Source organism: Hevea brasiliensis, chromosome 9, assembly GCF_030052815.1.
Source record: "Hevea brasiliensis isolate MT/VB/25A 57/8 chromosome 9, ASM3005281v1, whole genome shotgun sequence".
Lineage (NCBI taxonomy): Eukaryota > Viridiplantae > Streptophyta > Magnoliopsida > Malpighiales > Euphorbiaceae > Hevea > Hevea brasiliensis.
The window spans coordinates 23,687,971-23,714,742 of NC_079501.1; the positions used below are offsets into that span (position 1 = coordinate 23,687,971).

Here is a 26,772-nt window from a genome sequence, read left to right on the forward strand (position 1 = left end):
TTTGTCACGGCTAAAGATTATAAAACAACTATAATGTATAGTAAATTTAGCTAAATCATTCAAGTTGAAATGGTCTTCATTTTCATGTATAGTAAGCTAATGTGCAGAAGTTTCACTGTTTTATAGACTTAATCTCACTAACTGGGCAAAAATAAACAGATGACAATGAATACGAATATAAGCTGAAGGAGAAGAAAGCTACCAATAATGAACTATTAATGCCAACCTAGCTACAAGAGACAAATCATATCTTAAATTCAATTTTCCAAGAAGATAGCCACATCGACAAAGCAGCTTCGAGCAAGTAGAAATGCCCGATGGCCAGCCCGTGATCTGCAAAATTTACAAGGAGTGAGTTGTGTACAAGAAGTCAACCACTACCGTAATATTGAAAGAGGGGGAAAAAGATAGAAGAAAAACCGATTATTTTCTTATTCATTGTGTAGGCTCCATCTTGTCCACCAAAACACACGTACTATGGTCATTATCACCATAAATCCAGCATGAAAGAAGGAGGCAGTTGAGTAGCCAGAGATGACTTGCCGATCATTTACTGGTCATAACAGGTAGAATGGCCCTAATTAATGGCAAAACATAAGCATACCACTATACTAGAGCTAGCCGGCAAGTCATCCTTGGCTGTTCCACATGACCTCCTCCACTCATGCAAGACCTAAGATGAAAAGTAATAATAAAAATGATTGGTATAGAAACCCTCCAAAAACAATCATTTCTCTTCGATAAAGAGGCAGACATTCCAAAAATCCAACCAATAACAGTATAATGCCACAGACTCAAAGATGGAGGGGGGCCAGGAATTTCCCCAAGGAGAAAGCCAACATTCCTTACTAGAAAAATGAAAGACTTCTCTCTTTATTTTAACAAGAAAAAAAGAAGAGGAAACCGTTGGAGGAGAACAAGCGGATTGGACTACAAGACAATCTTGGCAGGTCATGGACTAATATGATTTGAAACAAGGGAGAGAACACAGGGTTGTTTATGAGGAGATTCGTCAAGCTGTTGGACAAGACAACAATTGAAGTATTAATGGTGATAGCTATTGTACAGAGAGGGCAGCTTTGAAACTGTCCAAAAAGTGCCCTTATCTGCTTGGGGAACAGAAAAAGGGAGTAACTTGGAGGATCTTGTCAATGGATGTGACCATGCACAATGTATTGGTGCTAAGACCGAGAGAAAATTCCTAAAGATCTATCCTCATCACGTAAATTATGAGTAGCTACACTTTTCATCCTTATTAGGTCATTTAAGACATGGGAACTCTTTTGGACTTCATAGTAAATGAAGGGCTGTCCTGCGTGTCTGAAGGGAGTTAGAGTTGGTGGGTAAATTTACTCCAACTGGCCATAAGGTCCATCAATGAAATTTACAAAGTGGGCATGCTGGTTATATTTGCGCAGCAAATGTTGTTGGTATTTTACAAAGAAAATTTCTATGTAGAGATAATCGACTAAGCACCTTACAAGAAGGAATCCTATCAGAGAAATAAGGTTTTGAATTCTGTTAACATAAAATCAAGTGATTTTTGCACAAAAAAAAAATTGATCAGAAAAACAGGGGGTCCACTTGCCTTGTTCAGAGGCATAGCGAAGCACACAAACTTCAATTTCAATTGTAAATGAGAAACTTAGGCCAGTTAGCTTGAACTACTGCCAAGAAATTAAATTGCAACTCCACAACCGCACAGCAGAGACATTTCAAATGCCAAAGACGAATGCAGAGAAATGTGGCAACGGCAGGGAATTGATTGTGTGAACATATAGAAATAAACACGACTTACTGTGAAATTTTCGTCCTTCTTCCCCGAAATTAAATGTGTTGCCGTGTCATTGAATTTATGAAGTTAAATTAAGCCTCAAGATCCTGATATAGATCAATCCAAGCGGCAACTCTGAAGATTCATTCGCATACTTTGAGCAATTCTCATCCTAGTTCTGCAAAATTGGACTAACTCCCTGCGATTCCTCAGCAACAAGAGGCCGTCGGTGGTCACTGGCGAAAATGGTCCAGATTTGCAACTAAACCATCTGAATAATCCGGCGCCGTTTGTTGTTGACAAATGGCGGGTTCCTAATCGATGACGGCAAAGTTGAAACCCACCGACAAGACACTGGTGCGCAGTGAATATCTTGAAAAAAGTGTGTTGAATTGACAAAACCGAAGCCCCAAAAAAATGCTCAATCTGACGCCAAATTCAATGGTGGCGGAATTTAAACAAATCGAATCAAGCTTGGAACATTCGATGATTTGGGTCAACAAACTTTGTGGGATTCTAAAGATAATTAATGATGGCATATTATATTATATGAAAAATTAATCAATGTACTAATTAATCATGTATAACTCACAAGAACCAGTTATTCAGAGCAAAATATCAACAACCAACTACTGCAGCGAGATTATTGTGTGATTCCCGTGCATAGGCTCTCATGCTCGTTACTTTTTAAAATTAAACTGTATATATGAGAAACACTATTTTTAGTGATAGATACCATAATTTTCCACCGTTGTGATTGCTCGGTGGGTCTTTCGACAAAGGCGAAGAAGCAGGGGAGGAATTGAGTGAATCGCCTTGAACTTCTTCACAGCTTACGCATAAAAATCAAAATCAAATAAAAAGAAAATAAAATTAACACGAACAATGTCGCAACCATGTTCTCTCTCCCTCAAAGGTCTACATGAGACATCAAAATGCAGACGAAGAGAACATAAATTACAATCCAAAATATTTTATTATACCGAAGTCCCAACTTTGCGGTCTCCCATTTTACTACCTTCAGAATCTGTTAAGATTCTCCTCCCATTGCTTCCCTGCCCGGAAAACTTGTTTTGTTGTCTCTAACTTGGCTTAGGGCAGCTCTTCCTCATTTAGGTTTGAAGGAAAGGGAGATAGCAAATGGAAGATGTGATGGGTGTGTCACTAGCTTGGCAAGAGGGCAAGACTTGCAAAGTAGTCCGTGGGCTTGTCATATCATTGGCTCACCCCAAGGTTTTAAGAGATTGAAACGCTGACATGCCCATCTTTTTGTCCGGTGGAACCGTTTTTGTTCGGCTTTGAAGTCCAACAGCGGGCTTGGTGTTTAGGAAGCATGCAGGCACTCTCGTTACTTTGAATTCTGTTTTCTTCTCTTTCCCACTTTCCGCATCAGTTCTAGGGCTTTGAAGTCCAGCAGCTGGCTTGGAGATGATTTTTGAGCATATAACCTTTTTCTGACATCTGATTTTGTTGTAATTTTACCTAATAGGCTATGTAATGCAAATGTTTGCACTTCAAAAAAATTACTGAGAATGTGAGGATTGTTGTTCTCTTGGCAGTTGGAGCTCTAATGCTAAGCATTATTCAAACAACAGTTAAAAATTAAGTGGAAAAGACGATAGGTAAAAGACTATCGTTGAAGTAGTATATCGACAATGATCATGCCTAGGCATTGCGCGGGCAAAAGCCCAGTTACATAAATAATTGCGTATTGCTTATAAGAAAAAATGTATTATACACATAATAAAGCCAGACGAATGCATCAGATGAAATACCAAGAAGAGGTTTCATAAGCACATCAACTAGTATAGATATTAATATTTGATATTTCAGTTAATGAACCATCAAAAGTCTCAGAATGTGCTTTAATACAGAGGCATGGCATACAAAGTATAAAGCATGGAGGGAGGTTAATTCTGGCAGCTAAAACAGCAAGTGCTTGTGCTCCACCTGCTAATTTTACCAACCATATGATTCGCCAGCCGACAATAAAACCTGTCCAAATTGGACATAAGACAAAAATAATCCATCAGAGCCATGCTCATCTACCATCCACCTCACGCGAAAATATCACAAGCAAATAACCTACCACGGTGCCATTTAACAAATCAGATTCAACCTTCCAAACAGAACTGACCAGCCTCAAAGAGAATCTCAAGAATATCCACCAAAGTGACATGCAACACACCTTTCAGGTTTCACATAGCACCTCCAAACTTTACCTGGCAAATGCAGGATAGTTCCCCAACAGAAACCCTAGAAATTTTCATCCTTTTTCTCCCTTCTGCTACATAACCCATCACTAACAAAAAAACTTGATGATGGAATTTACGAATGCAAATCAGGATGATACTACTGCAAATACAGAAGTTCTTTAAAGCATGCAGAGAACCGAATAAATTATTAACAAATACGGCCATTGACATGGAAGCAATTATGGGGTGTAAATATGGATGAAATGGTTGAATGCACCCCTTTTTTTTTTCTTCGTGTCCCTCCATATCTTCGAAGTTCAAAATAGAAGCAGGTGCATTCTACTGTCATTCTTCACCACATACCTCCATACTTACACCTCACAAATTCGATCAATAAAATAAATAACTAGAAAAGCAAAAAAAGAAGAAATCTTATCTAATCACTACAACTTGAATAATATTACCAGAAGAGGCGTGCTGTAAGATATGATGTTTCTGGCACTTCAATCAAACGTATGGTCAAATGAAGTTGATAGCTAAAACAAACATAAGCGTTCTCACAATTAATTAAACTTGTTTGTCTAAATGCAATTATTCCAGTTACATTTTCCTCCACAGAGATGCTACTCAGCTAAAAACTATAACAAGGACAAATTTACTACCTTTTATTGATGATGCAATAGATGAATATCAAACCTGCAATTCAGACAACATTAGAGTTCTGCAGCATTTCATTATAACTAGCCAAATTTTCAAGCGATAAAATCCGCTATAAATTCCAAATTTAAACTTAATATAGTGGAGACTTGTAGATAAAACAGACACTATTAGTACAACTGTCAAAGGACGGAAGCAACTTGGTTTTGTACTATTGACGTTATGTTCCATTAAAAAACAGAGCCACAAAGGAATGCGAGCTAAAAAGGTTTTTAGGAGCACAATATGTAGAGCCTTGGTAATTTGTGTCAGGGACATGACAAATTTCAATAGTCAAAATCAGGATCTTCAAATAGATTTGGTCCTTTTAGGTGAGATCGTCAAGGTGGACCATGAATATGTCAAACCCTGGTACATCTGGTCGTCCAGTTTTGGGCAGGAGGCTTCATCAAAAGAGGCAGTAGTAGGCTGGCATCGGGCTTCATGGATCTCAGCTGTTTTAATGGGAAGGGAAAGGCAACATGGTAAAAATTAGAGCATCAGAATCCTACATAGAGGGAGACTGGATAGGTTACAATATGAAACTATCTCATACTAGTTTGTGACTGGCCTATATCAGAGGAAATTGCCACTTAACTCCATTGAGAGGAAAAAGTAAAAAAGAAAACCAGAGTCTACCTGCACATAGCCATCATCAAAATCTAGTAATTGTTTTTGCGTCCAGAACCAGGGGTCTGGCCAGATAACCTGGTAATATAGCTGTTAGTCAGGACTTAGAAGTTTATGCCATTATCATCCTTACAAAGGACAATAAATTTCCTAGAGACATAATAGGGACATAACACCAGCAAATAAGCAGTCCAAGAAAGTATCAATCCACATATAACTTCTATTAGAACCAAGAAGATGACATTTCAACCAATTTTGTGCTATCTAACTAGAAGTTTTCAGCTGTTAGGTGCACAACTTAAAATGTAACAACTGTCAACCTTAGGCTTCTCCTAACACATTCCCAAATTAGAACCAATACTTGACAGTCAAAGATATCCTAAACATGGCAAGAGGGGGAAAAAAAATTCTCACCCAGCGGTACTAGATCGTCCTGACAAATAGTTTCCATAAGCTCCATAAGCACCTCCACTACCACCAATCTACAAACGATATGAGAAATTATTATTCAAACCAGATTTTGAAGAAACTAGGGCTTGGTTTTTTTTTTTATTCCAGATGAAGAACATTGTAGTACACACGGAAAATGTAGGATGAGAACCGCTCAATATTCAAGAGATACATGCCTAAATAAATAGTGTAAAAACTGGACATACCTGGGAACTACCATAAGCACCATAACTATCACCAGCAGCGTAGTCACTAGAGCCATAGCCACCAGAATAAGAATGCCCACGTCCATGTCTTTTACTATCTCTGCTATCATAATTTAAGCCATCTGAACTATCGGCTGAGACAGGAAAGTATGGGAGAACAGGCAGAAATGCAGACACAGGACCTTCCCTATCAAAAACATTTGCTCTTAACCGTCGACTTACATGTATGAGAGCATCTTTAGCAACATCAATGTCTCCAGATATCTGGTGAGCAAAAATAAAATGTCAAATTTCTCACTAACTCAATTAAGAACCATGAAGATTACCATTGCAAACACAATTCAGTGATGAGCAAATTATAGAACCAACTAAAGTTGTAACTATAGATTTACCTGCACCATTTCTTCATCTTCAGATGCCACCTTGGGAAGGTTGTCCTTGCCAAGTATGCGAATATTAGCCTTGGTAAGTTTCCTCATCTCATTTACAATTGTTCCACCTTTACCAAGGAGACAACCAATTCTTGAGGTGGGCACCAGTAGGCGTGTAGTGAATGAAATGAGGCCTGAATCTCTTTCAATTTTCTCACTGCATCTCGGTTGCAAACGCAATGCTGCTTCTATAGTTGGAGAATATTGGTCATCAAAGAACTGCAATAGAACAGATAAGAAAATCATCAGAACTACAGAAGAAGAAACTAAATATACATCAAAAAAAGATTTACAGAAACAAATTCAGTCACACGCACACATTCACGTGCACATCAAAACTTAGAGCTTTTTACCTCCTTGGCTGAAATAGTTATCAAGCAATCATCTCCTTCAACTGTTGAACTATCAACTTTGATAAGCGCCCCAGATTCCTGTCTGATCTGATTGATGATGGCACCACCTTTTCCGATTACACCACCAATATTCCCAGTTGGACAAACCACGCGGAGAGAAAATTCTTTTGAAGAAAGTTCATCTCTTGGAGCTGAGTACAATGAGCGTGACCAATCTCCAGCATCACCTTTGTATCCTCCATATGAACTCGCCAGTGGAGCTATCCCAACAATTGGTGTACCAGCAGTTGGACCTATTAATGAACCAGTAGCAGAGTACACACTGGGGGCAGCAGAAAAAAGCAAGCGTTGAGAACGTGATGGATTCTCATGAAGGCGAGAAGCAATCTGATCCAAAGCCTTTTTGACAACTGCAGCTTCACCAGAAATCTGGTGTTCACCAAATAGTAAAAATTAGACAAACAAATATATCTATCTTCTCTGCATAAAGGCTACCAACTTTTGAATACATATGTAACATTGGGAAAAAAGATTAATAAAAAATTAGAAAGACTCAAGTTATTGTGCATGTTATAACAGATCATACATTCACAACCATTACAAACTTGTCAAAGTATAAGGATTTTTGTTTTCATAAAATGCTAGAGAAAAGTATTTATATGGTGTTAATTAGAGATATCCACTCATCCCAGTTCTAATAACAAGATAGTTTTTCAGCGTCGTTCCTAGTTGTCTGTAATTGTTAAAAAAAAAAAGGTACAAAAGCACAGTATAATGAACAATTGAGAGCAAAACAATGGCACAAGATAAGAGTCAACCATAATACCTGTACTAGTTCATCTGTGCTCAATGCACAAGTTGGCAGATGTTCATCCTTGAGAATGCGAATATGTGCACCAGTCTCGCTACGAATGTTTTGAACTATTTGTCCACCTTTTCCAATAATACATCCTATCTGATCAGATGGTACAAGAAGCCTAGCAGTGACTTGATGACCTCCCGCAGAGTCATCGTCATCATGCAAGTCTTCTGCAATAACTCTATCATGCACCCTGAACAGAGCATCCTGAGCAGGAGAAATATAATTACCACTATCTTCATAGGCATTAGTCTCATCACTAGTGCTGTAGATAGTAACGACACGGTCTTCACAACCAGGAACTGTCTCGCCAATCCTAATCTTTGACTTTGTGTCTATCCTTAATTGCTTGACAATGTCGCCTCCCCTTCCAATTATACTTCCAATCTTCTTAGCAGGACACAAGTAGCGAAATACAGTATCTTGTGAATCAATGGCAAAATGGTCTCTATCATCACCAGAATTTCCCCTTTTATTTGCCCCATTATCATAGTCAGACTGAGAATGAGACCGCTTTCCATAACTATTCTTCTGACCAGCCATTATGGTTGATGAATCGATTTCTGTGACCAATCAAAAAACATAACATGTAAAAAAATAAAAAAATACAAACAACCACTTCACATAGCCCAGACTAATAATATATAAAGCCATCCCCAGGTAATTACAAGACAGAGGACTCTCACCTAGATATGACTATATGACCTATGCATGATCACCCAAACATTCTCATTTATACGTAAAAGTGAATATGTAGTCATAATTTTCGGCAAACATTAGATAGTGAATTCAAGCTCCACAACGCAAGTCTTTACACATCTTAATCACATCATTTATATGTTCAATACATAAAGGCAAGAGTATTGACATCCATGAAAACGATATTCCATCACATAAAACACATCTTAATACGTCAAGAACTCTGAACCCACAAGAATCAATTGCATGGACCCTAAAAATTTAACGCAAGTGGATGACGGAGAACAGATAATAAATCTTTTTTACTGATAACGGATTCTGGGCACTAGACAAACATTTCCAATCATAACACACTAATTAAAAAAAAAAATTGCATATTTAGTGAATGGTCAATAAACCAGAGCACCTAAATAACAAATATGAAATATAAAAGCGCAAAGGTGAACTACCAAGAAGGCTTACAGATCACGGAATCTCTTGATATCGGATAATAGAGAATTTTTCTAATAAAAAAAAAATCAGCCATTAGTTAAAGAACAGAAAACAATAGTGCCAAAAACAAAAAAGCAAAATTTCTGAGAATCCATGTTCCATTCTAACTCGGTAAGACCAAGATCTGAGAAAACAGTATGATAAACACTAACTGCCATACAAATTAAGCGATAATACAAACAGGGATTAGCTCAAAACAATAAATTTGCAGACAATATCGTAAATAAAGGGGAAAAGGGAAGAGGCAGAATTCCATTTTACCTTTGAATTAAATAGTTTAGAAAGATTATTAGAGGAAGCGATGGCAATGGGAGTTCTGAGATTTGGGGGAAATCTCGCATACTTTGCCTGGCCTTCGCCGTTTGGGATTGTTGTTTTCTGAATTCTAAGGGTTTTGACGATACCCATATTTTCTCTTGTTTTTTAGAGATTTTTAGCTGGGCCTTTGCCTTTATTCTTTCGGCAAAATGGCTAAAATGTGTAGGGTGTGGCCGATTTATCAAGGCCCAGATCCAACTAAAAGAATCTATTTAATTGATTGCCGTTACAATGAAAATTACCATACCCTTGAATTCAATTAATGTTTTAAAAATTTAAATTTATCTCAAATTCAATTAAAATTTAGATAGTGTTTTAGTTTAAATAAAAATTAATTTAAAATTTTTAATAATTAATTTTATAAAATTTATTATAATAAAATCAAATTTTATTAAAATTGATAAAATTTATAAATAAATTCTAAACTTAAAATCATATATATTTCAAGTGATAAAATTATCATCTTATTATATATAATTTTATTTTATTTATTTCAAATATAAAATTCATTTCATTTGAAATTAATTTCATATTTAATATAAAATATACTAAATAAAAAAATTTATTTGTAAATAGATTCTATCATAAAATTTATTTACAAATCAAATAAATTTTATCATAAAATTGAGTCAAATATTATCTTATTTGTAATTATCTGAATTCGTCTTAAACTTAATTTTATTATTCAAAAAATACTTGAATCCGTTTAATTTTTTTATATTTTAATTAATAATTTACATAAAAAATTATATTTATTAATAATTTATATTTTAAAAATTCAATAATTCCATAAAATATTTTTATTTTATTTTATAAAAAATAAAATATATAAAAATTTATAAATATTGTTATAAAAAATATATATATTATATTTAATTAAATATTTTTATAAAATGATTCGAGTAACGAATGCTCAACATGTAAAACTTGAACTCGATGTATATCAAATTTCAAATACGAACTCATCCCAAACCTGATTATTTACTATCACAAATATTTTATTAGGATTCGATCGTATCAGGTATCTGAAAAAATTCAACATATTGCTATCTTTAGTCAAATATTTTAATTTTATATACTAGAGTTAAATTGTGTGATTAGGTGCAATTCTAATGTTTAGAAGGCCTCGCTGTCATGCTATTTGAAATTTCTCTTCATTTTTTAAAATTAATAATTTCCACATAATAATAATAATAATATAGGGCTTAAGACTCTGTTTGGTAATATATTTTAAGGTATTACTTAACATTTTGACTGTAGTTATACCATTACCTTTTTTATTTATTGGCATAGGTTTATACCAATATTTAGAGTTTGAAAAAAAGTGAATTATTAAAAGTTGTCCTTTTAACTTTTAAGTTAGTGTTTTGAGTAATATATATATAACTATTATTTCATTTTAACAATTAATCTAATAATTATTTTTATCGATTTTTTTTTATTTTAAACCACTATATAAATTGCTAATAACTAAAAACTAATACAATAGCTGAGCTATTAGAATAATTATTAAAATAATTAATATTACTGAACATATTATGATAGTTAATGTCTAACGACCCGTAAAATAACTGACAATTATTATAATAATAAAGTCTGGCTTTGCTCTATCACAATTCTCCATCTCACCTACTAAGGCCAATAACTATGTCACCATTGTCATAACCGATCTCACCTTCTACATCCCATGATTAGGGATAGCAACGGTTAAGGTACCTGCGAAAATCACCGTACTCGAAAACTGAACCTAATTAATATTCTAAAAACTCGAATCCGTCAAAAATCCGATTAAAATTTATTTTCAACTACCTGAACCCATCCAAAACTAGATTGTTATTATCCGAAAAAATCCGAACCTATTTAATTTTATATATTTAATTAATAATCCATATAAAAAATTATTTTTATTAATATTTTATATTTTAAAAATTTAATAATTTCAAAAAATATTTCAATTTTATTTTATATAAAATAAAATATATAGTAATTTATAAATATTATAAAAAAACATATATTTTATATTTAATTAAATATTTATATAAACGGGTTTAGTTAATGGATACCTAACATATAAAATTCGAACCCGACCTGAACCCATTATTGGTGTTAAATTTCAAACCCGAATCCATCCCAAACCCTATTATATACTATCCAAACTCGTCCTATTAGGATTAGGTCGAATTGAATGCCCGCAAAAACCCGAACCGTTGCCATCCTTGCCCATGATCTGCTGACCTCCTTATGTCATGCTATCACTAGTTGGATAATAAAAAAAATACAAAAGTTTACAATAAATCACAATTATAGCTAATTCTTTTAATTTTGTGTATTGTGTAATGTTAATTAATTATCATAATTATAGACAAATGGACTAAATTAAATTTAAAAAATTAATAGTAAATTGTAATATATCCCTAGAGTTTTAGTTGATTAATTTGTTAATTAACAAAAATGGTCAATTAATTTAGACTTTTTATTTAAAAAAAATATAAATATTTTTGTGATCACATGGCTTCAAATATTTGTCACCCCTTTAATTGTTCCTCGCGTCTCATATGTTTATCAAAATGAAAGAGAAAAACTGCAGTTCAAATTGAGAGGTTGGGCAAAATAGAATTCTAGTGAGATGAAAGAGAGTTATGGATTCGTCAAATCATTTTCTCATCCACTTTCATCGGTAATAAAGAGTTCACATAATTGAATCGACTTAGCAATAATAACTAATTTTGAAGTACAATTATCATAATCTTTAAAATTAAGAAACTTTAGAGTGGTTAATCCTCACACCCATAAGATGGGAGAGAATCAAAAGTTGGAGACATGGAAGGGGAGAAGGAGATGTACAAACTAAGACAGTTGAAGAAAAAAAAGCAATAATAATTTAATTTAAGTCAAGTGTATTAAAAATAATAATTAAATAAAAATGAAAATGCTAATTTGAATTATCAATTTCTATACAAAATAGGTTACTTGGAATTTAATAGAATATTTCAACTACATTTTAGTATTAGTTGTAGTTTCGGTCGTAATCAATTCTATCACATCTAAATTTTAAGTTAAATTTTTTATTTTTTTATTAAATGAAAATAGATTTAATTTTTATTATATAATTTAAGCAGGGATGACTTATTTTTAAATTTAATTAAATATATTTTGAACTCAATTAATTTTCTTTAATTTCGTATTGATTTTAATATAGTACAGATGAAATTGAGAGAAAGTTTATATCATTATTTTTTATTAAAATTTTTTTTTATACATTTAAATAAAAATATGTATGTTATTAATATTAGGTTTAAAACTTATATTCCTAACTTATTATTTATTTATAATAAATACATCTACATTATATAATTATAGATTAAATTAAAACATAAAAATGATCTCCTGGCCCTGCTTTGTGGTGGGAAAATCCCCGTCGGATCCTGATATTGTGTGGGATATGCATTGGAGACTGATCCACTCCCGTTGTCGGTCCCACATTTAAGAGCAATTTCATCGATTTAGATTTAACTGTTTTTGATATGGTTTAATTTTAATTGGACCGATTTGATTTTGGTCTGATTCTAATTTTAAACCGGAGCGGGGCCGGATCTGGAACATTACAAGCCGATCTAACCATATAAAAAATCATTCCAATGACATCACCCTTCGAGTCGCCCCAAAACGCATCCCCAATTTGTTTTCCCGGAAAATCCCAGCAGCTTCTAGACACCCTGACGCCTTCTCTCTCTGTGGACTACATCCCAAATCTCCGTTGATGTCAACCTCGGGGCAGCCTCAATTTCGATACACGCAAACCCCATCAAAGGTTTTGCATCTGCGGAATCTTCCGTGGGAATGCACGGAGGAGGAGCTAATTGAGCTCTGTAAACCATTCGGAAAAATTGTCAACACTAAGTGCAATGTCGGCGCCAATCGGAATCAAGCTTTTGTCGAATTTGTAAGCTCATCCTCTCTCTTTCTCTCCCCTCTCTCTCTCTCCCTGTCTCTCTCCTTTTCGTTTTTGTTGCATCTTTACCTAGAAAATTGTTTTATTTCGTGACTTATCTTTGGGTAGTTGGAAAATTTAGAGATCGTTTGACGGTTAAATTAGTCGGCCCATTTTGAGTATTTGGATTAGTTTGGTTAGAATTTGATCCTTCTTGTTTATCATAAAACATATTCCTGAGAAATTTTTGAAGTTTGTACTTCTTATATTCAACTCTGCCTTCATATGCTAAATTGAAATTAATTCGGGTTCAGTTGTTCTTCCCTGCTTTTTTGTTTTGGTTTGGTATTATTTTTGCTTTTTCGATTGTATGGAAGATGCATCCCTGGAAGTTCTATTGGGGCTAGATATTTTCACTTTTAGTGCAGTTTGCTTGGATGAGAAATAATTCATTATTGTCTTTATTGGTGTTACTTTTTTTTGTTTATTATAGAGCTAAAACAAGTGGGTCTTAGATAATTAAGGTTATACCAGTGCCAATAGCATGGGGAGTGGTTTGAGTAGTCCTATTCCAAGTTAAATGGTTTCTCCTCTGTTTGATGCTGCGGAAAATATTTTAGTTGGGTTATTTTTGGGAGTTGAATGTATCTGGGATATTTAGGTTAATAGGTACCATGCATAATATTAGGGTAATTACACTAACCAGATCTAGTGGTGTATAATCTAGTGGTGCATGGTTTCAAGAACCTTTACTCTGTAGAAATCTTTGCCAGTGGTGGTGTCTTGGAGCTTTAGCAGAGATTCTTGGTGGGTTTTCAACTGAAAATCTCAACTGGGTTCATGTACTCTGGTAACAAATCTGCGATACTTTTGTATTCAATGGCCTAAATTGGGAAGAGCATTAATCGCTCGATTGGCAGTTCCAAGTTCGAGATTCAACTATTTTTTATTTGCTCTTAATTTGACAATTATTTAATTTAATTTTGGTGTTACAGAGAAATTCTGGGAAGATTCCCAAATTTTTTAGTTTCATTATCTAAGACCAAGTGTCATTGAAGCTTCTTTGGGAGAATTTACTGCGTTATCTGTCTGCATTTCTGTTTTTATTTACTTGGATCTGTTGATCTGAAGTACTATTAAATAAAAGATTTCTGGTTTTAACTTTCTAGGTGTTTTATTTGTGGGGTTTCATAAGGTTAACTGAAGCATGGTTAACTGAAGCATTGTTCTGAATCATTTTCAAAGCACCCATGGGGCTTCTTCGAAGCCTCATGATGATGGCATGATGCTTCTTCTTGTATGGTTCCTCTGGTTGCCGGTTCATAGGTTCAACAGCCTAATTCTGTGCATGAACTTGGTCTCCTCCAAGAGAGAGAAAATAAGGAGAGAGGCGCAGATGGGTATGGTACATGGGGAGAGAGAGTTTTTATTCATTTGGAGGGGAGAGAGTGCTTTTTGTTGACGTGGATGAGAGAGAGCAGATGGTAGAAGTTTAAATTAGCCATGCTGTCTTTGCCATGTCAGCTTGTCACCTGTAAACTGGTTGTAAGAGGTGATAGGTTGTTTTCTGTTCATTGAATTAAAGCTTAAGAGGTTTTATGTTATAAATAAAACTTTAGATATTTAAGAGGTTTTATGTTATAAATCAAACTTTAGATACCTTATTGTTACAATCTTACAAGTTAAGGTACAGTTGGTGTAATTTACCCCATAACATTAGGGAACATGGAGTGATAGTATGCTCCCTAGTGTTTCTAAGAACTCTATTACATGTGTTATTCTACTCAAATGAATTTGTCATGCAGAGTTCTCATTTCATTATTCTCATGCCTGTCTTGCATATCCATTATGATTGTTTTCTTTCAGCTCATTACTTGTTATATTGTGTTTATTTACTCCTAAGTAGGCCCCTTTTGTTTTCAGAAGTATCATATATTTTTCCCACTTGACCTAATTGTTGATAGGAGTTGTGAAAAACATTTGCAGGCAGACCTAAATCAGGCAATTCAAATGGTTTCATACTATGCATCATCATCTGAGCCTGCACAGGTTCGTGGTAAGACGGTGTATATTCAATACTCAAACAGGCATGAAATTGTCAACAACAAAAGTCCAGGTGATGTTCCTGGAAATGTTTTGCTGGTAACAATCGAGGGTGTTGAAGCTGGTGATGTGAGCATTGATGTCATTCACTTGGTAAGCGCTTTCTATCTGGAATTTCTCACTTTTTGGGAGATATTTCTAGTTTGTGGTGAGAACATAATAATAATAATAATAGTTACATAAAATAAGAATGTATATGCATCTTTTTCTTTCATTTGTTAGCTGTCCATATTGTCTTAGTCAAAAACAAGTTTTTCCCCCCATTCATTGAGAAGGATTTTAGAATCTATCATAAAGAAAGAGCTTTAAAGTTTGTCCCTTAAATGGGTTGACTGGAAGTGAAGGATTCATGTATTCATTGCCAGTTAGTTTGGCATTGAGACTTAATTGAGTCCAATTTAGCACCATAAAAAGATAACATCATTGAGGACAAGAATATCCTTTTCCTGGTTTTTGGATACACAAGTTGTTAAATGCGGCAAAGTTGGCTTGGATTTGGGATTTATTAGGCACTTGGTGATTGTTGTATGGTCACTTACAAATAGACCTGGCCATGGGCTGTGTCAGAATCGGAACCGGTCAAACCCGTGGTTGACTCTAACTTGATTGAACCATGCTGGAATCGGCTGGTTTGGTTTTTGGCCAAAATTGGATTTTTTCACTTAAATTTTTTTTTGGGCAAAAAACCGGGCTATTGGATTTGATCAAAACTGGATTGAATGGGAACGGGAATGGGTACTTTTGGGGGTTTTTACTGGCCGATTCTGGTTCATAAACCTAGTGACCTGGAACTAGCTGTTCGGAAACAGCCCGGTGGCCAGGTCTACTTACATACATGCCTGCGACCCTAGCTGAGGTGTAGGATGGTGCAAAAGGCAGATATGGCCTATGCATTGTGTCCTTTTCCTAATAGAAATGCAGTATCTTACAGTTCTTTTGGGAAGAATCAATCTATTTCATTTTTTCTTTGCCCATCTTGGGACTTATTGCAGTTTTATTAGTGCTTATAGCCATGAACTCAGTGCAAATTCTGCATGTGCTTTTACACTTGAGTCACATGTTGACATGAACAATTTTCCTTAAAGATACTACATTGGAGAAGGTGTCATTCATAAAATGTTACAATGCTTGCTCTGTGAAGTGGCATGCCTAATGTTCCACATAATGGTAACCTGCCGAAATCTCTTATTTAGTTTTCTTTGAAATTTTATTATTTCATGGTTGGTGTTCTTTATACTTGAAGCATCTTTCTGCAATTATTGAACAAGACTTTTTTTTTTTTCCCTCCCAATATATTTGGGACAAAGATAACTTCATATTTTTCTTATACTTTATACAGAACTAGCATCCTGATTGGATTATGTATTAATTATGAGTCGATTTTAATTCAAATTAGTTGAATACAGATGGTGATGCCTCTTATTTAGATTCTTTTGTTGGAGACAGTTTGGAAATATTATCATGTACGTCATACTCCTTTCTAAGGTCTATCTTGACGCATACATGTACAGGTGTTATTCTGCACTTATTTCTCAAATATTTGGGTTTTTAAACTATGTTGCTTTTTGTTGATGCTTGGTATGGCCTATATTGGTGTATAATGCAATTGTTTGTTTTATATTTTATTAAAATGTGTGATCATATATGGTTGAACCTTGTTTCAGGTATTTTCTGCTTTTGGCTTTGTGCACAAAATTGCTACTTTTGAAAAGGCTGCTGGTTTCCAGGTGAGGTGTCAAAAATTACTTTTTATGCTTTTAAGATTGCATTTTTTTTTTCTTTGTTGCATGGTCAAGTTATGGAATATTCTGGCAGGCACTTATTCAATTCACTGATGCGGAGACTGCATCTACTGCAAGGGTTGCCTTGGATGGAAGAAGTATACCGAGGTATGCCTCATCCTTACTCTTCTGTAAACCTACACCTCTCTTACATTTCTGCACAACTTTATTTTGGATTTAATCAGATCAGCAAAAATTGATGATTCACAATTTTTGTTTTTTATGTTGAAAAAAATTTAGGTACTTGCTTCCGGAGCATGTTGGTTCATGTCACCTGCGCATATCCTATTCTGCACATACTGATCTTAATATCAAGTTTCAATCTCACAGGAGCAGGTAAAGAAAGGGACCTAGGAGGTTTATATTTAGATGTTTTCTAATGGTTTAATGTTTGATCATATTTGTTGCTCAGAATCTTTTATTCTGTATGTTACTAATGTTGGTATTTGAGGTCTTTCTAATTTTTATGTGTGCTTTTGTCATCTAGGGAGTAAGTGAACCCTGGTAGCCAGAACAAATGTGTTGACATGGCTGCTTAGTAATTTCCTTTATCTTAGATAATAGTTCTATTGCATTTGCACATACTGAAGTCAGAGTCCATGCACCCATTGTTGAATTGCATCATGGAATGAAGCAACTGTGTCTTAATGCAAACATTCTTTGTTCATTGCTGGAAACTTTTAAAAAATCTCTTCATCTTGCTTATTGAGCTGTTTGATGTTTCTGTAGTTATTTATGCATCAATTGTTGAATTGCATTAAATGAAGCAACTGTTGCTTTAATACAAACAATTTCTAGTCTTGTTTACTGAATTAGTATTTGAAGTTTTGCATTCTGCATTCATTTAATTTGCAAATGGTAAATGCTCAAGTTGTTTCGTTTTAAGTTTGGAGATGGCAGTATAAATTTTAAGATTAATGCAACCAGTAAATGTTACTTTATTTCCCTTTTAATTTATATATGGCAAGATGAACTTAATATTACTGTTGTATGTGCTGAATGGGTTTAGAAAGGCTTTGTTAACAATCATAGAACATCTCAGATACTGTTATTGTAGCTGTAGCTTTGACGGATTTACTGATATGTGAGATAATATGAGGAGCCTTCAGTCAGTTGTTAATGTTGCACTGGACCCTAGAGCATGAGAAAGGCATGCCTCACAGGCCTCAAATAGGGTTGAGGCAAGGTGACATTGCAGTGGCAAGTGCCTGTTTCAAGATATAAGGCATGGGAAAGGCATGCCTTACAAGCCTCCAGGCCCTCCACCGCTATCTGGATACCTTTCCAGTATAGTCTACCACAACTAATCTAGCAGCTTCCTAGTCTGTGAGAATCTGTTGTTAACGTTCTGCATATGCCAGCTTTGTAGTTGGAAAGTTGCTAAATCTGCCACTCTGAAATCACACATCACCAATACTCCCCTTTTCATCATTTAAGTGTCTCAATTCTCCCCTCCTATGTTATCGGGGTGCCTCTCTCTTGAACAAAAATGCTGAAGTATCCATTAAACTGCCTTAGAATGGGCTTCTAAGGACATAATAGATTCTCCTTTAAAAGGAACCCTAGATGCTAGCTTGTTTGGTGGAGTTACAAACCAGTTTGATTTTGAACAACATAAATTTTTCATATTGGCCAATAAACAATAGTCAGGCTACCTGTATCATTTGCGTATGCATAGGCTTTATGTTCCATCCTAGCAAAGTGATAATTTTTCCTAAAAAATGACCATTTGTTATGTTATGTTCATATTTTGAATTTTTTATGAATATTTGCTTTTTGTTAGAATATTCCTTGTGAGAACAAGTCCCACATTGGCAGTGTATAAGAAAATGAAAAGCTTATAAGTGTTGGCAAACCAAACCAAACCAAAATGGCTTAGGCCATTTTGATGGTGGGGAGCTAAGTTTCAAGCACAGTTCAAATGCAGCTTGCCAGTGTGATATTCACACTCTTGGGTCCATAATTCTCAACATGGTATCAAAGCAGGTCAGGACCTAGTTTCAGTTTTAGTTCAATTTCCTATGTTGCCATTGCATTTTTTAAGTGTCAATCGAACGTCTAGTTGCCACTTGAGGGGTAATGTTGGAATAGCACTTGTGGGAACAAGTCCCACATCCGTGTGCAAGAAAATTAAAGGGCTTATGAGTGTTTGCAAACCAAACCAAAATGGATCAGGCCATTTTGATGATGGGGAGCCTAGTCTTAAGCCTTGTTCAAATGTAGCCTGCCAGTTTGATATTCAAAATCTTGGGTCCGTAATTCTCAACACTCTTATTAAAGTTCTTTTAGCCAATTTTATTCTTTTGTTCCTAACTAATTGCTCTCAGGCATTTTGCCATCTAGGTTCTAGGGGCCCTTTACAATTACATCTTATTATTCCTTATGTCTTTCGTAACTATGCTCTCTGAAATGTATTTCATAGTGAACGTAAAGTTTGTGTATGCTTTTGCTGCAATAGAATAGCTAGTTTCAAATTCAATTTCAATAACAATAAAAAAGGTGATAGAAGAAGCTTGCTTTCCTCAAGTAATTTTATCTTTGCAAAATCCATTGTGGGTAGGTAGTGTGTGCTTTTTCCAAATTAGAAGGTTGCCTATGTATTTTAAAGATATGAGATATGTGGTTAGTCACTAGTGTAATTTGCCTCCTCATGTTGTTTCCATCCTTCCTTTTTATTCTCCCTTCCCTTTTTCAGGGCATGCATATAAAGTTAAACAGTTGTGTTGTTGGAGACTGTTTTGCTAATTTCAGTTAAACTTGTTCTTAATTGAAAATTTGATATTTTTTAGGCAAGCATTTCCCTCAGCCTCCCTTGTGAGCTTTCATTTTGGGCAGGACTGTGGATTGATACTAGACCCTTCTCTCCTTGTTTGCTTATCGCAATAATGTGTAGAGGATAACATGTAACTCTTGACGGTTTCTGATGACAGTAAGTCACACGGGATAACAGAGAGCTGTATCCCAAGGCTGTGTTCCTTGCTTTGTTTTTTTTTTTTTTTAAAAATTTTTGTCCAGAAAACTAAATGGCCTGGCCGTGTAAAGCTCCCTCACGACATGGCCTGGCCATGTTGACATAGAGATCTGCTTACCCAGATTGACTTGTTTTATTTCTTAGTTTTATTATTTTTAATTTTTTTAGGATTTGTTTCCTTTATTTTGTAGAAGTTTAATTCCTTATTAGTTTATGATTTGTGTATTTTATTCCTATTTAGTTTAGGATTAGAATGCCTTTAAATACTCCTGTATTGTATTCAATATACAGATTTTTCCTTCAATAAATCTGCATTTGCTTTATTTTATCCTTGGAGTTTGGATTGAATCTTGTCTTTCTAAGATCCTGGATTGGATCTTGTTTATTTGTTCAAAGATTTGATTATGTGTCAAGCCTTCACTATGCTACACGCCGCATTGGTTTCAGTCGCAATGCCACTTCACTATTTTTTTTTTTTTTTGGTCTATCTTAATTTATGTTTGTTCAACTTCTTATGCTTACTCATGCATTAGTACTAGCACCTTCTGCATTTCCTAATGTGTAGATTTTGTTTGCCCAATTTTGCAGGGACTATACAAATCCATATCTTCCTGTGAATCCTACTGCAATTGAGGGACCTGTACAGGTTTGTTCTCAAGTACTTCCATTTTAGGACACTCTATTTCAGGTTCCATTATTGAGTTTCCACTGAAAAGCTTTCTATCTTCTTCAGCCTGCTGTAGGTCCTGATGGAAAGAAGAAAGAACCAGAGAGTAATGTACTTCTTGCATCAGTAGAGAATATGCAGTATGCTGTAACAGTTGATGTTCTTCACACGGTGAGACTGCATCCATTTTTCCATTGCCTCTTGCATGAAGTTCTATTTATGTTGTAAATTTTATACATAATGCTTAGTTTGTTACATTTTTTAGGTGTTTTCTGCATTTGGTACCGTCCAGAAGATAGCCATATTTGAGAAAAATGGTGGAACACAGGCACTAATTCAATACCCTGGTATGCCTTCTTCCCGGATGACTTGTACTTCATGAATTCAGTGTGATTTATGCTCGTCTGTGATGACTCTCTTTGTAGACAATCGCAAAATCATTGTAGTTTAGTTTTTCAGAGAATTGGGCGTTCCTGTTTTGAGGGCAATTCTAGATTAGCTACTTTTTGGTGTAAATTAATGAGTTACATTCTTCTAATCAGACATTGAACTACATATGAATTCTGTTTATTTTATTGAAAAAAGCTGTTTCTCTGCCTTTATTATTTTTGTTTCATATGGGGTAACTTGAATTCAGTCCTGAAAACCTCATATTCTTAATGCAAAAAGAAGATACACACCAAAGTGGATGGGTTTGACTACATGAGTCTCCTTTTTCCATTCTACCCTTTCTAATAACGTAGCATCTGCTGATCATAAAATTGCTTCAAGAAATATTTCTTTTGAGGAAATTATTTTTTATTTGTTGGAATTGATGAGATTCCATGCTTCAACTCAAGGGTGAGTGTTATGGAAAGTCAATATATTTTATATATTCCTATTTAGTGTAGGATTTATATTCCTAAATAGGTAGATATTTGTATTCTTAATTAGTAGAGCATAATTTGAGGAATTAGTTTGAATGATTTTGGGGATGTTTTTATATAAATATGTGATCTTTTACTCTATCAAAAGTAGAAGAAAAGGTAATAAAGATGTAGCCCCTTTGAGTTTTTCCCTTTTCTTCCCTTCCTTTCTTTTTTCTTCTTCTAATTCTTAAATTCTTAACACTATTAGAATAAATATTTCCACTCCTTGATTGTAACTTTGAAACCCAAATGGAAACTATTTTTTGATGTTTGGAGAATACTGTGTTTTTTTTTTTTTTTTTCTTTTAGTAAAGAAGACCATTAAAATTTTTAGACCTGTGAAGATTTTGTGGCACCATTAACCCTCCAAAGATTTACGAGCATCACCATTTTACCCGTGCTTAGGATTTATTTTATCTATTGAATATGTTGCTGACAAAGATAATATCTGCTTTCTTTCTCTGTATGTGACTGCCAATTGTTAACGTTGCGCATGCTCTTTTTCTCTTTTTATTTTTTTGAGGGTTTTAGTTGTATCCTTTATCTGCATTGTTTTCCAGATATTGCAACTGCAGCAGTAGCCAAAGAAACTTTAGAAGGACATTGCATTTATGATGGTGGCTATTGTAAGCTTCATCTATCATACTCTCGTCATACTGATCTCAATGTAAAGGTATAAAAATGTGCTTTTGAGTTAAAGTTCATGAGAATAAAATGAGAAGAAAAATAAAAGATGCTGTGTGAGAGGAAAAAGTGCATCCGTTCTTGGTCAAAAATGATTTGGTCCTTTAAAATGTATGCTTCTTGACACTTGATTGCCTCCTCCTTGTTGAATAGATTTTCATGACCTTTTTTTAACAAATTCATAGGAGAACATAATTAATTGCTTGCATTCTCTTTTTTCTTTTTTTGCCCCTCTTACTCTTTTCTTTACAGGCCTACAGTGAGAAGAGTAGAGATTACACTGTCCCAGACGCAAGTTTGCTTGCAGCAGGACAGGTTTCTTCTCCGACAGTGTGGCAGAATCCTCAGGCTGCTCCAATGTACTCCATGAACAACTATGCTGCTGTTCCTACTCAAGTTCCAGCTGGGCAAGTGCCTGCTTGGGATCCAGCTGTGCAAGCAGGAGCAGCAGCTTATGCTTCAGTTCCTGGCACATTTCCTGGTCAACCGTATCCAGCGCCTCCAGTTCCCACATATGTCACTGCGGCAATGCCTGTTGGATCTTCTTCTCTTTCGCAAGGCAGCCCACTTTCTCCTGGTGTGGCTTCCATGCCAATGACTCGGCCAGGGGTTCAACCCAATCTGCTCTCTGGTGGTGCTCCACCTCCAGGTCAGCCTTCTTATTATGGCCGATGATGTTGTATCCTCTTTCGACAGTTTTTTGCCTTGCAAGCATTTGTTTCTGGTAAAGATTATAAACCTTTTACTTGAAAAAAAAAAAAAAAAAGCATATTTGTTTTTCTTTTTGTTTTGTTTCTCTGCAGGATGAGATTGGTATGCTAGATGGAATCTATTTGTGATCTTTTTCAATCTGTTGATAATCTTTTGCAATGATGTTAAGACTTTGGAAAATTCTGTGGTTAGCAAAGGAAAACTTATTTTGCAGATAACTATGAATTAATAATGGTTCATCTAACGGTAAAAACAGAAAAGTGTAAACAAAGTGAGATTGGCTTTTAATGTGAAATTCTTATTTAATTATGTCTATAATATATCCTTCAAATTATTTTTTGTTATTTTGTTGATTTGTTTTATTTTATTTTATTTTTTGGGGATTTTATGCGTGGGGCTTTTGTTCAGTTGCTCTGAGCAGTCAAATGCAAATAATTTTTTTTAAGTTAGAAAAATTAAATTATTTCCTTTAAAATATGAGAATTGTTTTTTTTTTTTTTTAATGGATTCTAGACAGAGATTAATGTAAGATGAGTGGGTTAAAAATGTCCTTTTGTTTGGACTGTGATCGACATCATTGATAGGGTGCCTGCCACATGACTCCTGAGCATCAGTGGGCAATTGATAACCTGCGGCTGGTGCATTTGGCATTTCCGCGAGGAATATGGTCTTTATCCTGTAATGGTGCGGCTCAAGGGAGCTGAGAGAGATCTCTCGCTTATTCTCACTTTATAGGAGTCTGGTATTAGAGTGAAGACTTTTTCGTCTAGAAATGAGACAGGACGGGTTCCCGCAAATACTTTTTTTTTTTTTTTTTTTAAATTTATTATTATATGATATAAATTTATTTATTTATTATAAAATAAATTATAAATTCGAAATATAAATTTTAAATATATTCTTAATAATATATTTATACAATATTAAAATTATAATGTTTTAATGTATAAATATATAAAAATAAATTATTTTTATTAAAAAATAATATATTAGTGTGGTGATCAGGAGATTCAGAAGGAGATCTTCTTGTTCCTGCTCCATGGTATCAGAATCAGAATAGAGTAGAAAAAATTTAATTAACAAGAATCGATATTTTTATTTTTAATTTAAAGAATCAAAATATAAAAATAGAATGATTATTTTATTAAGTGGTAAATACTCAAGTCCATTTATGTACTTGTAAAGATATTTTAAATTTCACATTTTTCATATTATTAATTAAAGTAAAAATATAAAATTAATATATTTATATTTTCTTATACTTAATTAAAATTAAAAAATTGACATTATAATTATAATAATTAAAAATATGAAAAAATTATTTTTATATTTTCTTTTAAATAATTCAAATTAAAAAATATAATTATAATGAATTATATTTAATTATAATAAAAATAGTAAAATATTATTTTTATATTTTATTATAATTAAATAAGTTTGAAAATTATAATTAATTACAAATAATTATAATTAAAAATATAAAATAATATTAATTTTATATTTTTGTGTTTTTAATTAAATTTAAAAAATAAAAAATAAAAAAATAAAAAAATAATTCTAAGTTAATTTTAATTAAGTACAAAATAAATTTAATTTTAATTCTACAAACATCTTAAAAGAAATCTAATTTTATTTTCCAATGAATCAACCATAAATAAAAATTCTTTTACTACTGAAAAAAATCGTCATTCCAATGTGCGAATCAAACGCTATGCTCTAGGAATATGAATGGGACTTGCATGAGGTGTCGTATGACTGATAATTTACCACACGAGTTCTCATCTTGGATGCTATCTTCTTTACTTCTTGTCCAATTGAAAATTGGTAAAGAAAGCTTTTCAAGTCTTTCATACACCCATTAGTCTTACGAGTCGCAGAGAGGATCCAACGCTAACAGTTGTTGAGTCGGTGAGCCTAGTTGGGCTAGGAAGTAGGAACTATTTGTGTAACAAACAAGGGTCTTCAACTTCTCCGTCGCCTTTACTTTGTGAAGAAGTTTGATGTCCTGAAAAAAAAAAAAAGGATTATTTGTCCCTGCTAATGAGAACAGGGCCTTTCTCCAACTGCGCACTGAGAAGCTTGAAATGATAACTCGATTCTTTGGATGGCCTACTTGTTTCACTATCAAGCGTTTGTGCAGGGGTCAACTTCATTGGGACTCGGGAGTCATGTGGGTAAGTGTCTGGTGCTAAAGAGCCCTTACATGCTTGTCCTTTATGAGTTGATGAAATTTCTATCTTCATCCATTATATATTACAGAGACATTCTTTACAATCTCATCTCAAACTAATTAACATAACCATTGGAATGCTTTTGTGAGACACTGCACATGGTACCCCTAACCTCTCTTGATCTCTTTATTATATATCTATCCCTTTTATTGGGATCAATCTAATTGTATACTTGTCTGTAGTTGATTGTAACCTTTATACATACACGGTCTACTTTCTAAGTCCCTGAAAAGAGAAGTTCCTTCTACCACACAACTCATCCTTATTCAATTAACACCGCAAAATTTATATTATTTGCTGCAGATTTCAGTCAGAAAGCAATATGGTTCCCTGATGTTAGCTGGTGACCAAACCATATGAAATGGGACATCACCTTAATTCCTCATTTTATCATGCACGAGGAGTAATGTTAGCCTGCATGTTTAGTATTCCTTGAGTAACTACTGTGTATCTCTCTTTCTTTATTTATGAGGATGAGATTGATACATTTGTTTAATGTCTTTCACCATCTTAATTAATATCTATGTATACTCGTACTTGTGTGGGGTTGGCATTTAATGGATTGGCGTGCCTTTCTATCAGCAGGAATTGAATGCTGAAGAAAAACAAAGGAACACAACTTGCTCCATCACTCAATTTTCATCCTGGGATGCATGTGATATGTTGGAATCGTGCTACTTTTTAATCAAACATTAGCTGTATGCAGGAGGCACTGATATATGATTCATATAGTCAATTACCTGAGTTTTTTAAAAATAATCTTTTTAATTTGCCCCATGAACGTCTCTTAATCTCAACATAAATAGCATTGTCTTCAATTCAATCACTGACTATGAATATCTAATTTAAACGCCCCTTAAAATTTCTGGCTTTCTTATACAGTAATGGTCTATATTTGATGAGGAAAGCCTACTAATTATCAGGTGCCATAAGCTATTCTTCTTTTCTTTTTTACGTAATCTTAGCTCCTGGATCCTGCTGATCTGCACTGAAATTGCCAAAAGTTATCCCAGGTAGGAGTAGCCATGAACTCTAAAAGATTAGATAGACAACCTTGAACCCACAATAGGATGTGCTGGGTTATTAGATGGATACTGTCTCCTATATGGCTATAGCATCAGAGAATTCATAGCCGGCCTGAATTTTTTGCCACCACTGATTAATTCAAGTTTACAGAAAAAACTAGTAATGTCAGCTAGACAGATCATTCAGGTAAATCAAGTCTAATTTTAATGCCTGAATTGGGTCCTCAGTCATTAAATTGGTCTGCTTTTATTGAACAATCATGACAATTTCTAAATTCTCTTGTACACCCTCAATAGCTCAAAAGGTACTTTCCATATCTAACCAGCTGGGTAGAAATATAACTCTCTCTTTACAAGTTTCAGAGGCTCACTTAATCTTAAACAAAATGTCCTTTAGGCCTTAAAAAGATTGCTTTTACAGCACTGAACACTTCCATAAAGGTGGCTTAGGAATCAGATAAATGAATTAAGACACTAAGGCTCTCTCAATATTGTGCTAAAGGTATACATTTCTTTACCTAGGCCTCAATTTGATCATGCACTTCCATGGCATCATATAAAACTTCCAATCTTTTGGTGAGAAAGCAACTTCTAAAAGCAACGACATAAGCTAAGAACATGTGATATCGTGTTAGTACAGAAAACATTGGACCACGA

General features: G+C 34.2%; 2 protein-coding genes and 1 long non-coding RNA gene across 18 annotated transcripts; 1 reads left to right on the forward strand and 2 right to left on the reverse strand.

The window, feature by feature from the left end:
* Positions 1 to 246: 246 nt before the first annotated feature.
* LOC131183204 (uncharacterized) lies at positions 247 to 2,428 on the reverse strand. Its single transcript, XR_009151336.1, has 2 exons — positions 1,799 to 2,428; positions 247 to 333 (listed from the first exon to the last, which is right to left on the reverse strand). It is a non-coding gene; the product is annotated as an uncharacterized LOC131183204 (long non-coding RNA).
* A 1,131-nt stretch (positions 2,429 to 3,559) lies between these two features.
* LOC110655545 (RNA-binding KH domain-containing protein RCF3) lies at positions 3,560 to 9,212 on the reverse strand. Of its 9 annotated transcripts, none has more exons than XR_002494991.2 (10): positions 9,047 to 9,211; positions 8,756 to 8,796; positions 7,562 to 8,157; positions 6,736 to 7,164; positions 6,344 to 6,601; positions 5,952 to 6,215; positions 5,710 to 5,777; positions 5,305 to 5,373; positions 3,997 to 5,120; positions 3,560 to 3,859 (listed from the first exon to the last, which is right to left on the reverse strand). XR_002494991.2 is itself a non-coding variant. In XM_021811876.2 (9 exons), the coding sequence occupies exons 3-8, from the start codon at positions 8,135 to 8,137 to the stop codon at positions 5,328 to 5,330; spliced, it is 1,641 nt and encodes a 546-aa protein (XP_021667568.2). In that variant the 5' UTR covers positions 8,138 to 8,157; positions 8,756 to 8,796; positions 9,047 to 9,211; the 3' UTR covers positions 3,560 to 4,665; positions 5,305 to 5,327. The 9 variants fall into 9 exon arrangements, 7 of the variants coding, with proteins under 7 accessions (XP_021667568.2, XP_021667567.2, XP_021667563.2 ...); XR_002494990.2 differs by having other exon boundaries at positions 3,560 to 3,769; positions 3,864 to 5,120; XM_021811876.2 differs by having other exon boundaries at positions 3,560 to 4,665.
* A 3,527-nt stretch (positions 9,213 to 12,739) lies between these two features.
* Positions 12,740 to 25,927, forward strand: LOC110655546 (polypyrimidine tract-binding protein homolog 1). 8 transcript variants are annotated; one of them, XM_021811885.2, is made up of 12 exons: positions 15,087 to 15,230; positions 16,223 to 16,304; positions 16,584 to 16,600; positions 16,802 to 16,864; positions 16,953 to 17,026; positions 17,159 to 17,254; positions 20,478 to 20,535; positions 20,623 to 20,727; positions 20,822 to 20,903; positions 22,025 to 22,137; positions 22,401 to 22,797; positions 23,074 to 23,193. In XM_021811885.2, exons 2-12 carry the CDS (start codon positions 16,283 to 16,285, stop codon positions 23,145 to 23,147), a joined length of 1,101 nt encoding a protein of 366 aa, XP_021667577.1. In that variant the 5' UTR covers positions 15,087 to 15,230; positions 16,223 to 16,282; the 3' UTR covers positions 23,148 to 23,193. The 8 variants fall into 8 exon arrangements, with proteins under 8 accessions (XP_021667575.1, XP_021667572.1, XP_021667574.1 ...); XM_021811883.2 differs by lacking the exons at positions 16,223 to 16,304; positions 16,584 to 16,600; positions 23,074 to 23,193 and adding exons at positions 12,740 to 13,046; positions 25,676 to 25,927 and having other exon boundaries at positions 15,021 to 15,230; XM_021811880.2 differs by lacking the exons at positions 16,223 to 16,304; positions 16,584 to 16,600; positions 23,074 to 23,193 and adding exons at positions 12,740 to 13,046; positions 25,394 to 25,671 and having other exon boundaries at positions 15,021 to 15,230.
* Positions 25,928 to 26,772: the final 845 nt, after the last annotated feature.

Coding starts and splice junctions, on each gene's coding strand:
- LOC110655545 (XM_021811872.2), bottom strand. CDS start 8,137: ATGGCTGGTCAGAAGAATAGTTATGGAAAGCGGTCTCATTCTCAGTCT. Junction 5,778..5,951: donor GTGCTTATGGTAGTTCCCAG/GTATGTCCAGTT, acceptor TATCGTTTGTAG/ATTGGTGGTAGTGGAGGTGC. Junction 3,770..5,709: donor GGACGATCTAGTACCGCTGG/GTGAGAATTTTT, acceptor CAATTTGGACAG/GTTTTATTGTCGGCTGGCGA.
- LOC110655546 (XM_021811879.2), top strand. CDS start 12,864: ATGTCAACCTCGGGGCAGCCTCAATTTCGATACACGCAAACCCCATCA. Junction 13,047..15,020: donor ATCAAGCTTTTGTCGAATTT/GTAAGCTCATCC, acceptor AAACATTTGCAG/GCAGACCTAAATCAGGCAAT. Junction 17,255..20,477: donor TTTCAATCTCACAGGAGCAG/GTAAAGAAAGGG, acceptor CCAATTTTGCAG/GGACTATACAAATCCATATC.